This window comes from Macrobrachium rosenbergii, chromosome 16 (genome assembly GCF_040412425.1).
Source record: "Macrobrachium rosenbergii isolate ZJJX-2024 chromosome 16, ASM4041242v1, whole genome shotgun sequence".
Taxonomy (NCBI): domain Eukaryota; kingdom Metazoa; phylum Arthropoda; class Malacostraca; order Decapoda; family Palaemonidae; genus Macrobrachium; species Macrobrachium rosenbergii.
In genome coordinates this window covers 60,396,951-60,415,683 of record NC_089756.1, presented here as the reverse complement: position 1 = coordinate 60,415,683, position 18,733 = coordinate 60,396,951, and the positions used below count along the sequence as shown (strand labels likewise).

The 18,733-nt window shown below is 37.4% G+C and overlaps 1 protein-coding gene across 1 annotated transcript in view; it reads left to right on the top strand.

The window, feature by feature from the left end:
• Start1 (Steroidogenic acute regulatory protein-like) overlaps window positions 1-18,733 on the top strand; it is a 437,354-nt gene that overhangs the window by 91,918 nt on the left and 326,703 nt on the right. The window contains 2 exon segments of the mRNA XM_067119201.1: window positions 15,042-15,133; window positions 15,135-15,204. Coding sequence (XP_066975302.1) covers window positions 15,060-15,133; window positions 15,135-15,204 — 144 coding nt within the window. The 5' untranslated portion in view covers window positions 15,042-15,059.

Here is an 18,733-nt window from a genome sequence, read left to right as displayed (position 1 = left end):
CTGTAATACGTAGGTTGGCTAACTTCGAACGAGAGAGAGAGAGAGAGAGAGAGAGAGAGAGAGAGAGAGAGAGAGAGATAACAGTTGTCCTTACGTAAGAGAGTGAATTTTTGTATGAATTATTATGGACACAGAGAGAAAGAGAGAGAGAATTACAAGAAACATTTGACCACTAATCAGCAACACTCCCCTTCTTGTCATGTTAAATGACATGTCTGACAGCTTTTGCCTTTGACCTTCTTACAAAAGAGGGAAGAATTTGTTTGTTTAAAATAATGAATTTTGTAATTACAGTTTTATTATTATTATTATTATTATTATTATTATTATTATTATTATTATTTAATTTTATTAATATTTGAAAATTAGTAATTATTATTAGGTAAAAACTTTATTTATCATACAAATAAACATACCTGTACCTGTATACATGTACCATGAAAATTCTCTCATTTCACTACAAGAGAGAGAGAGAGAAATTATTACTTTTAATAATACTTAATGTTATTTAATTTACACAAAGGCTTGAAAACTTATAAATTACATAAAAAATTAAACATAAACACTTTTGTAGCGTTTCCTCAGTGTTCACAAATGTTCACATGTCTGTGAAAAACTCGTGTATGATCATTAGTTAGGTTCCAATGAAAAATTCATGCGTCTGTGAATTCGTGCAACTCAAATCGTGCAAGTTCGGGTATTACTGTATACCAATTGCCCAAACAGCAAAATTTTTGCGATTAATATTTGATATTCACTTGAACTGGAAAGGCCACATAACATATGTAAAATCAGAAGATAAAAAGCATTAAACCTAATTAAAAAACTAACAAACAATACTTGGGGAGCTGATAGACATACCGTTACTGTTCTGTATAAAGCAACAGTGCTGTTTATCATTGATTATGAAAGCGAAGTATATGGCTCAGCATCAGATGCAGCGCTGAAAATGTTAGACCCTGTTCACAATGAAGGCTTTAGAATATGCTCATGATCCTTCAGACCATCACAAAAGTCATCTTTACAAGTTGAATGTGGTGAACTACCTCTCTCTCTCCATAGAGAGCTAGTAACAGTGAAAAGTGCTCTTAGAATTGAGACAAGTGATTCTCCAACAAAAAAATTATTTGAATTAAGAGATGTATTTATAAATAACTGTCTACCACCTTTCTCACTTAGAGCTAGAAGATTGTTTGAGTCACTGAATATAAATATACAACTGCCTTTAACCCTTAAATGCTGAGCCTTTATTTACAAAAGTGTCTGCCTTATGCCGGCGGGGTTTGAGAGTTAGCACCGAAGCGGAAAGAAAGTTTTTTTAAAAAATCACAGCACGCTTAGTTTTTAAGATTAAGAGTTCATTTTTGGCCCCTTTTTTGTCATTGCCTGAAGTTTAGTATGCAACCATCAGAAATGAAAAACAATATCATTATCATATATAAATATTGGAATATATGACAGCGCAAAAAAAATTTCATTTATAATTATATACAAATCGTGCTGTGAGCAAAACGGTTAAAGCTAATGAGTTTTGTTTTTTCGTTGTATTGTACACTAAATTGCGATGATTTTGGTATATAACAAATTGTAAAACGATCAAAGCAACACAGAAAATATTATCACAAAATGATGCATGAATTGCACGCAACGAAAAAAAAAAAATGTTTTTTTAAAAATTCACCATATATCGAAATATTGTGCTAGAGACATCCCGTTTGTTGCAAAATGAAGGTAAATGATTGAATATTACTAGAATGTAAGAGTTTTAGCTTGAAATTGCATTTTTCAACTATTTCAGTCGAGTCAAAGTTGACCAAAGGTTGAAATTTTGGCACTTATCAGGATTTATATGAAAATATGTCAAAATTGATAAAAGCTATAACCATAAGTTATTTTTTGTTGTATTCTACATGAAATTGTGCACATTTTCATATATAAAACTTTATGTAACGGCTAATAGAAAACTGTGCAAAAATTACGACAAAGTGACTAAATAATTTCTGAGATTGTAAGAGCCTGTGTTTGTCTGTTCGTCGTCCATCAGAGTGGCGAGACGTTTGGCATCTTCACAGACAGAAACATACACACAGTTTGATACAGAAGATTCGTTGGAACATTATGAGTACATGATTAGAATGCTTGCATGGCAATGCAAGTAGTGGTGATTGTACATACATCAAGACAACAATGGTTAGGGAGAAACAGATGGAAATATTGTATGGTTGAAATCGCGTTCCTTTAGAGAAAGAAAACGAGATGATCTTGTTGTCTTGTCCACTCTGATGGACGACGAACACACGAACACACACGTTTGGAAGAGACGGCATTCAGGCTCTTACAAGATTTTCAGCAGAGTTAGCTGGGACGTAAGGAAAAAGTTTTTAAAAAATTCATCATAAATCGAAATATTGTGCTAGAGACTTCTCATTTGTTGCAAAATGAAGGTAAATGATTGAATATTATTAGAATGTAAGAGTTTTATCTTACAATTGCATTTTTTTACCATTTCGGTTGAGTCAAAGTTGACCGAAGGTTGAAATTTTAGCACTTACTGTGATTTATATGAAAATTTGTCAAAATCTATAAAAGCTACAACCATGAGTTATTTTTTGTTGTATTTTACATGAAATTGCGCACATTTTCATATATAAAACTTTATGTAACGGCTAATAGAAAACAGTGCAAAAATTACGACAAAATGACTAAAGAATTTCTGAGATTTTCAGCAGAGTTAGCGTGGAAGTAAGGAAAATGTTTTTTTCAAAAATTCACCATAAATCGAAATATTGTGCTAGAGACTTCTCGTTTGTTGCAAAATGAAGGTAAATGATTAAATATTACTAGAATGTAAGAGGTTTAGCTTACAATTGCATTTTTCGACCATTTTGGTCGAGTCAAAGTTGACCGAAGGTTGAAATTTCGGCACATCATGATTTACTGTATATGAAAATATGTCAAAATTGATAAAAGCTACAACCATAAGTTATTTTTTGTTGTATTCTACATGAAATTGCACACATTTTCATATATAAAACTTTATGCAATGGCTAATAGAAAACGGTGCAAAACTTACGACAAATTGACTAAAGAATTTCTGAGATTTTCAGCAGAGTTAGCTGATGCTTTCTTTTGGTATAAGAAAGAAATTACGCATGTCAGCTGGGTCACGCTTGTAAACAAAACAACAGCATGATCCGTGAACTCCCAGCATCCCTCAAGGCGCGTGATTTAAAATTTTTCGCAAAACGAGGCCTATAAGTATTTTTTCCATGAATATTTAAAAAAACTTTTGTAGTCGATTTATTTTACGTCCACTCGCACCGACAGACAACTTTTGTCGTGGTAAAATACATCCAGTCGGCATTAAAGGGTTAATAGTAAAATCACCTACTCTTTGGACAATGAATAAAATTAGAATTTGTACACTCGGCAAGGAAAGTGAGGATACAGTTTTCATTAGATTTCGTTCATCGAATTTTTATTTTTTTACAGAAAACACATAATCACGGTAAATTTACTCTAGAATATGAAATACAGTGCAAATTATATCATATATATTAAATCTGCAAAACAAAAACGTTCAAATACTTAAAAACACCTTGCATGTCCGAAGTAATCAGAATTTCTCAGATGACTTCGTTCATAGAGATCTAAAAGATAGTGTGTGGATATCTCGGTGTAGAACTGTTTATCAGAACGGCAATATTTACTCATTTTCCACTAGGAACAGGCTTATTATTGCATCATCGTACGAGGTAATGATAATTTCTTTAATTTTTACACTTTCATATTTGTGTTTCAGTGTGTTAAAAGTCAGCTAGAATTAATGGCAGTAAATGTTGTGACAGCTAGGGTAGGTTGACCAAATCTGTCTATTTGAATCCACAAGAGCGTTCTATATGATGTGAATAGCACCGCAAGAACTTTGGCAGGGAAACAAGTAACTGGATGTTTCTTGACGTTGCCGTAGTTTCTCTCTCTCTCTCTCTCTCTCCATTGCTAAAACATACTATACAAATATAGTATCGCTCAATCTCGAAAAGAAAAAAAAATAATGAAATGAATAGCTCTACATGTAGGCCTAGGCTTACATAACAGCAACTCTCTCTCTCTCTCTCTCTCTCTCTCTCTCTCTCTCTCTCTCTCTCTCTCTCTCTCTCTCTCTCTCTCTCTATACAAATATAGCATCGCTCAATCTCTAAAAGAAAAAAATAATGAAATGAGTAGCTCTACATGTAGGCCTAGGCTTACACAACAGCAACTCTCTCTCTCTCTCTCCATTGCTAAAACATACTATACAAATATAGTATCGCTCAATCTCTAAGAGGAAAAAAAATAATGTAATGAGTAGCTCTACATATAGGCCTAGGCTTACACAACAGCAACTCTCTCTCTCTCTCTCTCTCTCTCTCTCTCTCTCTCTCTCTCTCTCTCTCTCTCTCTCTCTCTCTCATTACATTGCATTCACTCCTTTATTGTTCCCCATGCTTTTCTTTGGACATTGCTCAAAATTAACTTGATTTCATTATGGAAGATCGCATTTCTTATTATGCAAGCATTCCGTTCATTGTGGTGTCATAAATTCATTTGTGTAAGGTTACTTGGTAGGTTATGTCGAAAAATGTTTATTTTGCTCAGAACTGTGGCTGCAAATTACAACGTGAATGAATACTGTAAAATTTACTACTGCATTTCAGTATCAATGATTTCAGAACCGTAGAATATGATTGAAAGGAGGTCAAGCAAAAAACAAACACAATAAGACTGAAGCTCCTCCCCTTTCTAAAGTTGCCAGATGTCTCATTATTGAGCAATATATGTCCGAAGATTTAAAAAAACTATATCCTCACTTTCCTTGCCAAGTGTACACACCTGAAATATTTATCAAAAAGTTACTCATATACACCAGAATACCATAGACAACATACAATAGAGCATATAAGCCAAAAATGTCCACATTACACAATACTGTGTACTGTATACAGATGGATCTAAATCAGAGCAGGGAGTGGGATATGCTGCAGTGTCCCAAGACAAAACTTATCAGTTCTGTCTTCCCAATAATACTTCAGTATTCACAGCAGAATTGTGTGCAGTTGCATCTGCTATAAAAATAAAGAAACATCATTCAATAATTTTGTGATTTCTAATGACTCGAGAAGCTCTATAGAAGCTATTCAGTTACAAATAAAAAAACATCGTACTGTAAATTAAATGATTTCTCCATAAGTTATATAATAATGGGAAAAACATAGAAATATGCTGGATCCCTGCCCATGTAGGGGTCAAAGGAAATGAAGAGGCAGATAAGCAGCCAAAGAAGCAACCCACATGACAAGATCAAATGTGAATATCTCTGTTACTGATTATGTAACACACATAAAGATGGGTATCATAAATAAATGGCAATACATATGGAATGAAAAACCTGAAAATGATAAATTAAAACAAATAAAACCTAATGTTAAAAACTGGAGTTCATCACATCAGAGAGAGACATGCACAAGTAATTCTGACTCATCTCAGAATAGGCCATACTCGTCTGACACATGGGCACTTAACCCTTAAACACCGACTGGACGTATCGTAATTCGACTAAAATTGTCTGTCGGGTGACGAGTGGATGTACCGTACGTTGACTACAAAAAATTTCAACCTTCGGTCAACTTTGACTCGACCGAAATGGTAGAAAAATGCAATTGTAAGCTAAAACTCTTACATTCTAGTAATATTCAATCATGTACCTTCATTTTGCAACAAATTGGAAGTCTCTAGCACAATATTTCGATTTATGGTGAATTTTTGAAAAAAACTTTTTCCTGACGTCCGCGCGGTAATTCAGCCGAAAATTTCAGAAATTCTTTCATCATTTTGTCATAATGTTTGCACCGTTTTATATTAGCCGTTACATAAAGTTTTATATATGAAAATGTGTGCAATTTCATGTAAAATACAACAAAAAACAACCCATGGTTGTAGCATTTATCAGTTTTGAAATATTTTCATATAAATCACGATAAGTGCCAAAATTTCAACCTTTGGTCAACTTTAACTCGACAGAAATGGTCGAAAAACGCAATTGTAAGCTAAAACTCTTACATTCTAGTAATATTCAATCATGTACCTTCATTTTGCAACAAATTGGAAGTCTCTAGCACAATATTTCGATTTATGGTGAATTTTTGAAAAACTTTTCCCTTACGTCCATGCGCGGTAACTCGGCCGAACATCTCGGAAATTCTTTCGTCACTTTGTCGTAATGTTTGCACCGTTTTATATTAGTCGTTACATAAAGTTTTATATATGAAAATGTGTGCAATTTCATGTAGAATACAACAGAAAATAACTCATGGTTGTAGCTTTTATCAGTTTTGAAATATTTTCATATAAATCATGATAAGTGTCAAAATTTCAACCTTTGGTCAACTTTAACTCGACCGAAATGGTAAAAAAAACGCAATTGCAAGCTAAAACTCTTACATTCTAGTAATATTCAATCATGTACCTTCATTTTGCAACAAACTGGAAGTCTCTAGCACAATATTTCGATTTATGGTGAATTCTTGAAAAAAAAACTTTTTCCTTACGTCTGCGTGCAGTAACTCGGCCGAACATCTCAGAAATTCTTTTGTCACTTTGTCGCAATGTTTGCACCATTTTATATTAGTCGTTACATAAAGTTTTATATATGAAAATGTGCGCAGTTTCATGTAGAATACAACAAAAAATAACTCATGGTTGTAGCTTTTATCAGTTTTGAAATACAGTCATACCTCGAAATTACGCGAGGTTAGGTTCCGGAGCCCCTCGTGCAAGGTGAATTTTCGCGTAAGTTTGGCATGGTCTTTAAAAATAGTAATAAATGTTTATTTCCAAAGTTTAAGTACTAAATATGCTTACAAAGTATTAAGCTAACTTTTAAATGAACTAAAGTTAGTGTAATTTTGTTTAAAATTTAGCTTATTACCCTTAAAAAGGAAAACAGTAAATGGTTGACATAAAAATTGGGTACTGCACAGTTTCATAATAGCGCATTTACAGTAGGTGCGAACGTTTACTAATGTTTCCCTAATTCATGGGATGCCGTTTTCTTTGTCACTTAGAGTAAAAGCTGTTTTCTTTGCGTCACTAGGCAAAAACGTCGTGTCAGTCAACAAAAGTACAATTCCATAAAATATCGAAAACATGTACATAATGTTCAGTAGAAGGTAGTACAGTACAGGTAAAATTCAATCAATTTAAAATTATATACTGTACAGGTAATGACGAATGAGAGAGAGAGAGAGAGAGAGAGAGAGAGAGAGAGAGAGAGAGAGAGAGAGAGAGAGAGAGAGAGAGATACTGTAATAAAGTAACTGTACTGCTTTTGTATCGTATTTATGCAAAATATATAAATACAAATTGTCCATTCTGATTTTACACCTAAAAACACGAAAACTTAAAAATTAAACACACTTTCTACAGGGTATCATCTTTGAAAAATGCAGTAACTAAGGGTATTACATCTTGTAAAAGTATACTAACTGAACGTGCTGTAATTACATGCACATACAGATTGCACCAGCACTTTTCTCAGAGGTGAACAGAGTAATTTTCAAAGAATGACACTTATACAACTCTTAGTTACATCTCTGATATTACATTAACCAATTCATTTTATCAAATGAGCGCGACTGAACAACCTCATCTCAAGGTCATGTAAAGTCCTTGTGACAAAGACTTTGCAAATGGACATAATACTTGTATGATATTTATGTACAGAAATATAAATATAAATTTCCCCATATCGATTTTACAGTTAAAAGCATGAAAACTTATAAATGTACTTCAAACATTAAACAAGCATTTTCTGCAGGGGTATCATCTTTGAGAAGTGCAGTAACTTTGCAAATGGGTATCACATCTTGTAAAAGTACACTAAGTGAATGTGCTGAAATTACCTTTGCATCATATTTATGCATGTAAAAAATAAAAATAATACATTTTCGATACAGATTTTACACATGAAAGCATGAAATGCATTTTTCATAGAGATTTTAAACATGAAAGCATGAAATGCATTTGTCATAGAGATTTTGCACATTAAAACATGAAATGCATTTTTCATACAGATTTTACACAAAAGCATGAAATGCATTTTTCATACACATTTTACAAATAAAAGAATGAAATGCATTTTTCATACAGATTTTACACATAAAAGCATGAAAACTTGTAAATTACTTCAAAAATTAAACACCCACTTCTGCAGGGTTTCTCGAGAATTTCGTATGTCTGTGAAAAAGTCACGTATGCCCATTAGTTAGGTTCCAGTGAAAAGTTTGTGTGTGTGTGAATTCGCGTAACTCGAATCGTGTAAGATCGAAGTATTACTGTATTTTCATATAAATCACCATGTGCCAAAATTTCAACCTTCGGTCAACTTTAACTCGACCGAAATGGTCGAAAAACGCAATTGTAAGCTAAAAATCTTACATTCGAGTAATATTCAATCATTTACCTTCATTTTGCAACAAACGGGAAGTCTCTAGCACAATATTTCGATATATGGTGAATTTTTGAAAAAAACTTTTTTTTACGTCCGCGTTACTAATTCATGCATCATTTTGTGATAATATTTTCTCTGTGTTGTTTTGATCGTTTTACAATTTGTTATATACCAAAATCATCACAATTTAGTGTACAATACAAAGAAAAAAAAATTTTCGTTAGCTTTAACCGTTTTGCTCACGGCACGATTTGTATACAATTATATATGAAATTTTTTTTTGCGCTGTCATATATTTCAATATTTTTATATGATAATGATATTTTTTCATTTCTGATGGTTGCATACTAAACTTCAGGCAATGACAAAAAAGGAGCGAAAAATGAACTCTTAATCTTAAAAACTAAGCGTGCTGTGATTTTTTTAAAAAAACTTTTTTTCCGCTTCGGCGCTAACTCCTGAACGCCGCCGGCATACGACAGACACTTTTGTAAATAGAGGCTCGGCGTTTAAGGGTTGATGAGCAGCCCATGTGGCCCGGCTCCCGAGTGTTCAAAGTGCAAGGTGATAATAATGGTCAGACATGTGTTATGTGAGTATCCAAAGTATGACCAATAGCGACTGTCAACTTTGCAAATAAATCAGTGAGGGAAATTTTGTCAGAACCGTTAACATTTTCAGTCGTTCCGATTTTGTTGTTCATGAGAGCTGTGGTTTAATTAATAAAATATAAAAATGATTAAATAATAAGAGCCTGAAAACCCTTATAGCATTTGTCGAATTAAATTTTTATTTTAAATATTACTTACTTATTATGAATTTTAATGTATCTTTTTAGTGTGGAAGCATGAGTAAATGTATTTATTGTGTGTATGTGTTACAGTATGAGAATATGTACCTATGTGCAGCTTTTAATTTCATTTTAATTCATTCATCATCGTACTGAATGTCCTACTGGGTCCCAGTGCTTGTCCTCAGGCCTAGACCTGGTATTTTATTCTAATCCTTCGGGCCTGCCCTATGAGAGCTGAAAGTCAGCTCAGTGGTCTGGTTAAACTACTTTAATACTGCTGCTTTGGGTTTCCTGTAGAATAGATGCTGGTCTTTTGAATTGAAGCCCTGTGAGAAACCTTAAGTGAAGTTAGTTGCAAATGGTTGTTACTTTCTGTGAGACTGTTTAGAATCTTTGCACAGTCTGGAACTGTCCATCACTGGCTGCTGTTCACCTTTGTCCTTGTAGGTGATATTTTGACAGAGGATGTTGGTGAAGAGCTGAAAGGTGAGTGATGACTTGTGGAACATCCTTTTCCAGGCATGAGCTCATGTTCGGTTTTCCCCTCAGTTTTCCAAAGGATCTTCTCTCCTAACCCTACTTGGTTCTGTCAAGCTCAAGAAGTGTTCATACGGCTGAGCCTCTGTGTTCCTTGTCTGACTTCCAGGGCAATAATTATAGCACATGCTGAGCCCCTGCATTCCTGGTCTGACATCTGCAAGCAGTGATTATGGCAAACATACATAATCCCTTCTGCTTTGGTTTTCATACCCCTCACCAAGTTCTGTTCTTCAGTTCCCTAAAGAATCTTGCCCTTGGTCAAAAGCTTTTTTTTTTTTTATCATAATTTGGGCCCGCAGTTGTTTTACCTATTGTCCACTGGGCCTTCACCGTTTCCATCTAGGGATTATTTTTCATGTCCCTCTTTGTTTTTCCCATCTGTCCCAACCTACAGGCCACTAAGATAGTGAATGTGTGGAGTTTCTCCTCTTGGGGAGTCCATCAGGATTCTTTGACGAGGTCTGTCTCCCATAGAAGGAACACCAGACTTTCACCTTTCAGGGACTGGGACTGGAATAAGTTTCTCTCCTTTCAGGGAATGAACTATAATATGCCTTTCTCTTTTTGGGGACTGAGGCTGGAATAAGTAGCCAGCCTAGTTACAATACTGTGCTCTACAAGATCCCATAGGAACACTTCCTTGTAAGAAGCTCCATTTGCAATGTTTGTTACAACACCATCCCTTGCTTAGTATCAGTTATTTTGCTGATCAGTTAGTGGCACCTGTTCCTTGTGACACTTGGGGTATTATAGGAGGGATGGGCTCAACCTTTTACATTGACATCAGCTTACACCTGCTCATGACCAAGCCCCATCACATGTTGCAGGCGGCATGGTCCCTGGCCACTCATTGGCTAATACCAAGAGACTAAACTGGTAATACAGTACCCATATTGGTAAATTTACTTGAATAGTAGCATGTGGTAGATGATTCATATTTAAGAAATATCTGTCAGGATTCAAGTAAATGCTGGAATGGTTTTGAGTTTGTCTACAGAGAAGTGAGGTCAGAGCAAAATTATACAAAGCTCATATGTAAAATTATTATATATAAATCTTTCTCAAGGTAACTATGATCTTCATCTCTGACTTACATGAAGGAAGGGACACATAAAATAAAATGGTGGACAGGCAACTTTACAGTCATTATTTTTTTCATCCCAATGCTTGTAATAATAAGTATAGGATATAAGTACACAGCATAATATGAATGGTATATACAGTAATAATACTTGTTTTAAAAACATGATAGCATAATGACACTAGAATTATGTTAATTTCAACTCGTATGGTCATCAACATCATAAATATGTAGATCATGCCACTAAAGCAATGACCTCTTCACCTTGTGTTACGCTTTGTATGCTTACTATGGTTTCACACAGCAATACTTGTGACCTGATTTTGACTCTTGAGATTTGTTTTTCTACTAACTCAGTCTTCATTGGTGTCTTTCCTCAGTGCTTTTGGGACAGGACGTGTGATAGTGGACTGGTATGCCTGCTTTGACTGTCAAACCTCAACTGTCAACTCATGGACTGCAATTGTTGGAGCCACCAAGGACCTCTCTTGAATTATTGGAAGATTCATCGCCTATTACCCTCCTTGAGCACCTGGCCTTGGCTTGGAGCTGGACACCTTAAGTCTCAGTGGATGCTTCTGCTTTGGTAGTTGCTCTCCATCTTCTATGACCACTGTGGTTGATAGCCTTGTTGCTCCTTTACTCTCGCTGTTGCTGCACTGGCAGCTCATTTTGCAGCTAGTGTCCCTTTTGGGATCTTTGCTTCAACTCTCAACTCCATCCATGGTGGGCCTGGGAGAAAGAGAGTGGGAAGGAGTGTGGTTATGAGAGGTTGGAGAAGCACAGTGCCCTTCCTCTACCCTTTCATTCTCCTCATCTCCTCTTTTCCTTCATCTTCCATGCCTCCAGACTGGCAGATGTGTGGGAGGAAGAGCCCATTAGAAGTAAGTGTTGGGTGGATGTTGATTTCTTGTCATAAGTGCCTGTGGATGAATGGATGGATTGGTTTGGTAGCTTTCTTGTAATCAATCCCCTGGCCACCTACTTGGTCTTGTTAGATAATGAGAATCAACCCAGACATGAATTGCAGGGGGAACTGTCCATGACCAAGCAATGCGATCAGTCATGAGCTTCCTCATGGCCAGTCCCTGGATATGAATCTGCTTGTGTGCAGTCACCTGCTCAGTCTTCCGAGAGACATTGGTTGACCTAGGCATCGATTGCAGATGTATATGACTATGGGTGGAGTAAACTGATTAGGTCATGGGCTTGCTCTAAACTCCCCTGATTAATCTCTCGAAAGAAAAACTGACCTTGATTCTTTTCATCTCCATACTTACCTTGTGGGATGGAAGGTAGTGCTTGCTCTTCCCCAGACACCCCCAGTTGTGACATTCATGAGCATGAGCTTACTCCTGCGCTTGGTGTAAGCCCAGACTGAATTAGGAGGCTTGACCCTCAGATAAGACAAGACTTTGCATTCATTGTCAGCAGGGAACATGTTTTGCCTCCTGCTTCCCATCCCCAGTTTGCATTGGTTTGGAGGTCTGCTGACGCTAGTTTTCCTTCTCATGTCATTGTTTGATGAAGTCATTTATCCTTCAAGAGTAAGTCACTCATGGAGCTCACCTTATCCCTCTTCAAGGTTAAGGTATGTTTCAGGTAACTTCCATGTGATCTGTTGCCTACTTTTGGAGTCACCCCTTCCTGCTCCCTAGGATGTGTGATTTCCTTGCTTAATACTTCATCCTGCTTCCTGAATCTCGACTCATAAATGGAAAGAGGAGGGAGGGAAGGATTGCAGAGAACAGAGTAGGTTGAGATTCTTCTTTTATTACTCCAACTGCCAATGTCCCTTTTTGTTAGGTTTCTTGTTCTTTCTTTCAAAGAGGTATCTTAATGTATGAAAACTTGTTACCTTATTTTTTCCTCGTCCTGGTTCTTAGTTGATCCAGAATGGGTAAATATGGCCTATGGGTAGATTACGGTACAGAGACTTGAAAGGCACCTGGCCTCCTATTCTTGGGGAACTCCATTGAAAGAACCCAGCCCCTCATTCTCGTGTCATCTCATTCAGATGCTTAAGTACAGTAGCAAGTGCAGAGATACAACTCCAGGTTCACCTCTGCTTTGTCTGTTTGACCAATATTCATTCCCCATGGCCTGTCACAGGAAGTGCTAAAGAACTAGCCCTTTTCTCCACCAATAGCCTCATTTCCCCCCTCTCCTGCTTTAGGACTTAGGAAGTATGATATTCATTGGTTTTTTTCTAAGGGTAACAGAACTTCTCTTGAAAGGAGAAGATTTGGTTTTCCCTTCCTCTGTAGAGGACTTGAATTGATTTCTTACATCCTGTGACTGAGATTCTTCTTGAGCAACTCTGTTTTTCCATTAGAGATACACTCTCCTGGAGGAGCTGATGTCAGTGTATGCAATTCCACTGTAACCATCAGCTTAATTTTCCTCCAGACACTCAGGATCCAGGGGAGACATCTCATCTTGGTGATCATTGAATTCTTTGAGATGCCCCTGACATTACCTAATTGACTGCTTCAGGTTGATATCAGTCAGGCTGTCTGGGTACCTATAGTTTGACCTTAACTTGGCAGTGATTACCCCTAACTAGGTCCCTTGTCATGAGGTATGGATATGGTTTGATTTCTTTCCTCCTAGAGGAATCAGGCATATTAAAAAAATTCTGCATATAGGCCTACTTCTGAACATGATAGGTAGCAATAGAACACACAAGGTGTGCAGGTCCATATTATGCAATTTTATGGATGGGTAGAAATGGTTGTCAGGTGTAGGATTTGCTGCAATATTGTCTATGAAACAAGCTAGTTTTCTTTATCCAGTAATGCATCTTTTTCATAGCAGAATTGTTGGCATTATGATCAGCAGTTAAGATAATTAAAATCATGCCACAACAGAAATTTGTAATTTTCAGTGACTAAAGTGTTATAGGGACCTTTAAAAACAAATTCCCATTAATCCTTTTGATCAACAGATTTCTAAGTTTTCAGTTGACAAATTATATGAAGCTGGTATAAATGTTGAAATATGTTGGATCCCTAGACATAGGGATAAAAGGAACTAAGGATGCCAAAGTAAACATCACATTGAAGTATAGCAGTATCCTATCTTTGAATTGGCCACACCCGTATGACTCAGTGCCTGAATTCGGAGAATGCAGAACAGCACTTACAGTCAGACATATCTGTTGATTGTACATCTGTCAATCAACACCATAAGTCAAGCATCGGAAACAAATCCTTGAAAGAAATTTGGTCACAATCTTTAACATGTTCAAAGTATCCAGATAATAGATTTGTAAGGGATGCAGAATATTGAATAATATGTAATGTAGTCATAAATCTTTCAGGCCAGACCTATGACAGTTAAGAATGTTAACTCAGTAGTCTGTGTAAACTATTTATTAATACAATAATCATTGTGAGCTAGGGATGGGGGTTTGGGTGGGACATAGTTTAGTTCTATCTGCTGAGTCACAAGCTGCCACTTCTTGGCTCTCCCTGGCCCTATTGTTGGTGAAGAGGGTCTTTGGCTGTGATTATATATGTATATGTGTACTACTCATTAGCAGCCTTGAAACCTTTAAACTGCAGTGATTCTTATCTTCAGGTATCATACCATTGTTGGCCTAAGCTCCCAGTATTTGTGATAGTAACCCAAAAGAATTGCTGTCACAACCAGGCTGCCCATCAGTAGTTAATGTTGGTTTGAATGGTTTAAGCTATATCTGCATGAGGCAAATAGAGGCACAGCTAAAATATGAACTTTGTTTTGTATATATTAGTTATTGTTGAAATCTTTTGCATTGTTTGTTGATCAGTGCTTTTTTATTTAATTGAAATTTTTACAAATTGAGAAATGTACAGCATAAGTGGTATGCATCATGAATTTTCATTTTGGTTTGTAGTAGTCAGATCCAGATTAATAATCTGCAGTCTTTGACCTGCTGTACTTCTCGTTTAACTTTCAGTATGATCTATGCTTGATTACGCAATGAAAAATGAAGTATAGGTATATACTGTACTTTTTATTTAAATATCACTGAGAGCTATAGGAAATTTATTAATTACAGTACTGTATTCACAGACTTAGTGAAGATATCTTAAAATGTAAATTTGAAAGAGGGGATTACTGAATGTGTTTACCAAGGAAAACTTCTTCATTAGGAGGACTTGGAGGAGTAAATGCAGCCTCAACAGAGACTCTTGATGACAGATTATGTGTCCGGAATGCAAGTGAATGGCCGTATGTCTGCAGTGTCGATTCTTCTGCTTATTTGTCACCTTTGATTTACTCTTTACAAGTTTGTTTTGGATCATTTGCATATTAGTAAGTATATTAATCATGAATTTGGTATCTTTATGGTTTTTATATTTCCTATTGTTTTTAATTCCATGATCAGTCTTCTTGAAAATCAGAGTTCTTCAGTATATTTCATGCAAGGTATGCATAGTCTTGCTATGCAGTTTCCATCATTAGAGATTAGAACTTTTGAGAGCCCACAGATTCTAGACATTCTTTCATATAAAGATGCATTGATGTTGCAGTACCATTGTTGGCATATTTTACATATTAATGCCTTAGCATTCACGCTGATCATATGCTTGTAACTGTATTCAGTAGTGCCTTGAATGATGTTGGAGTCATTAAAAACATTAATATAAACATTAATGTGACCTAAGAAGTCTGACAGTAAGGTTCCACATTTTATATTTAAATTCTGTGGAAATATTATTTGTTACATCTAAAACTTTTTATATTTTAACATTTCTTTAAATTTTAGTTGGGTAAAACTTAGTTAGTTGTGTTCTCAAATATTATAATGAACTTTCAATATGAAAAGATAATTAACATTTTTGAAGTTTGATAACAGAATTTTAGTCCAAAGGTTAACAAACTCATTAATGACATTAAAAAAGGGATTTTGACAAAGGAAAAATCTATTTCTGAGGAAGGTCCCGTGTCACCCGGTGAAATTCCATTACAGCACGAATTTCTAGGTATAAAATGCTAGATATACCAGAGAAAAGGCTTTCAGGAAGGCTGGGTTGCTACCCCCAGTCGAGCATCTTCTAGGAGAGCGTCGGTATAAGGAAAGGGTGAGTGAAATACTCTGCGAAACATACTCGAAAGATCTCTCTTATCAAACCCCCGGAACAAGCGGTGAGCGTTTACAGCCCTACACTCAACACCGTAGGCGACACCAGTGCCACCTACACTCATTCCATGCTAGCACTAACCCCAGACTTGGCATGTGCAGAAAAAGGGTGGAGGCCAGAGTGAGTCAGGAGGTCACGAGGTGACCACGGGACCTTCCTCAGAAATAGGTGCCTTTGTCAAATCCACTGCAGGTCCAGTCCGTGTCCGGCCCGGTGAAATAGTGACAGAGAATCTGCCGGGCTGCAAACTACGAGAGCTGCGTTGTCTGAAGAGAAAAACATAAATCAGCCGTTTAATGAGGAATCTATTTGGGGAAAAACACTAAACCTAAGATGCATCAAGACTTAAGACTGAAAGACAGGGAGGTCCCGGCACAGCGGGGAAGGGACCAAAACCACTCAACGTCATTAAAGTACAAAACTAAAACGAAATTGGATAAGTGCAATGGTGTTGCACAATTCAAATGGCATATACAATCTTAGGCTTCACCGCATGAAACTTAAACTAAACATGAGATTAGCAAACAGTAATTGGAAACATACAGTGCATATACACATCTGAGGTGCATGGTGCAAATAAAATGTAGTAACACAAAGAAAACACTATGGTAACACTTCAGATTACAGTTTCCAGTCAACGTTCAAATCATGTCAATAGAGGAGCAAGGCAGTGAGCATAATCAGCAGGAGGACAGCAGAAAGCAAATAGAGGCAAGTGGGCGGGGAAAGGAGGAAAAGGATATAATTGGTTAAGGTGGGGAGATGACACTTCCCACAGCTATGGTAGAAAATTTCAGGGCTTCGAGCGATTTTAAATAGTGGCGTTTAAACACTAGAGGCTAATTTTTTGACTGCTGAATCATATTGTCTAAGAGTAGAATCTCTTTTATCTGACTCAGAAATAGAGTGTTGACAGGGTCAATGTTTGCTCCTTTTTTGGGCTGCAATTTATAAAGTCCCATAAAGCTGGGGCATTCTGAATTCTTGAGAAGCTAACTAGTCTTAGTTTGTACTGTCTGGGTCAGTATGGGCCAGGAATCCGAAGACTCCATGCAGTCCCAGTTCCTGAAGAAGAGGAAACCAATTGCTCTTGGCCAGTAGGGAGCTACTAGGGCTAGTTGACCTTTGAATGTCCTGAGTTTGTGTAATACTTTCCAGCAGTAAATTTATTGGAGGAATAGGTAAATTTTCTCCCATTTGTTCCAATCTGTTGTCATTGCATCCGTGGCGTATGCCTGAGGGTCAGGATTGGGAGCCACATGGCAGGAGCTTGAAGTTGCTTTCTATGCGAACAGATCACTTGGAGACCAGGAACCTGGCGGCCGTCGATCGAAGATTCGTGTCAGGGACCATCGTCTCCAGCGAGTCGTTCGCGAACTTGGGGAATCCACCACCACCGTTCGTACCCCGCAAGGTGGGTGGCTTTGACAGGTACGAAGCGTGCTTGTTCATGGGAGAGAAAGATCGCAACCATTACTTGGTTTACTCGACTGATTTGGAGCCGCCCTGTTGATGCAATGAACTACCTGCGCTGTCAATACCAACCTGATATGAATCGCGGTTGGGGGACGATTTTTTCTTTAAAGATCAGAAAAACGCCATAGCTTCCCAGGTGTTTATATGGAACTGCTGAAACATTGTGGACCCGTTCCTGTACTTTTTGTTTTGGGAATATCACAACCCCGCTTGAGGAAAGCGTCATGTGTGGACAACTAGTGCGGAGGAAACTGAGAGCGGAACGACTTAGAGGCCCTTGACTGAGGTCCAAGGCCGCCAGTCTTGTTTTCAAGATTCGAGGATGGGAGACCTTGTCTCTAGGCTTGACATTGGCTTGACTCCGCCACACTCTGTTTATGTCTTTGAGTTGCTTTAAGAGCAGGTCTGTCACTGAGGCAAATTGAAGGGACGGGACCCTTTCTTGTGATCGGCGGGGATGCCGATTGATTTTTGAAATTTTCTGGTGAGAGATGCTGCTCGCTTTCTCTTGGGAGGTGGGAGGATAGTGTGACAGACAAATCCCTGCCCAGGCTAGCCACTGAAACCGGGACTCCGAGTCAGAGCGGGACTTTGTCTGTTCAGATTTGAAAACCTACTTGATTCTAGGAAGTTGATGACTATGGTCGCCTTCTGACACTCCAGAACTGTTAATTTGCCCAAATTATCCAATCGTCCAGGTATGCTGCTAGGATATCCTCGGGACGGAGTTATTTGAACTACCGTGTCCGCCAGCTTGAGAGTGAATACCCTGGGCAATGTTTAGGCAGAGGGCACTTGACCTTGAGCAGTAGGCTTGATTCCGAATTCTGAAACCGAGGGCTAGGAAGTTCGGCAGCAATCGGGGCGTGATAGTAGCGTCTGAAGATCGATGGTGGTGGCGGCTCGCAGCGGAAGTAGAGTCCGTACCTGGGCTATTTGTAAGCATGCGAGGTGTGTGTTTATGTGTAGAGATTTGTTGAAGCGCGACAGATCCAGGATCCTCTTTGCTGATCTGGAGTGCTTTTTTGGGAACTGTGAATGACCTGCCTTGAAATTTTAGGTGCCTTACTTTCTTTGTGCTCGTTTGTTGAGCAATTCTGCCACATAATCCCGTAGGATTGATGAGGAGTGGTTGGTAAGAAACTTGTTGGAGGAGGAGGTTCACAGTCAACTCCAACCCAGACCTTTGGACACTTTATGCTGTGCTGAGGCTGAAGGTCGTG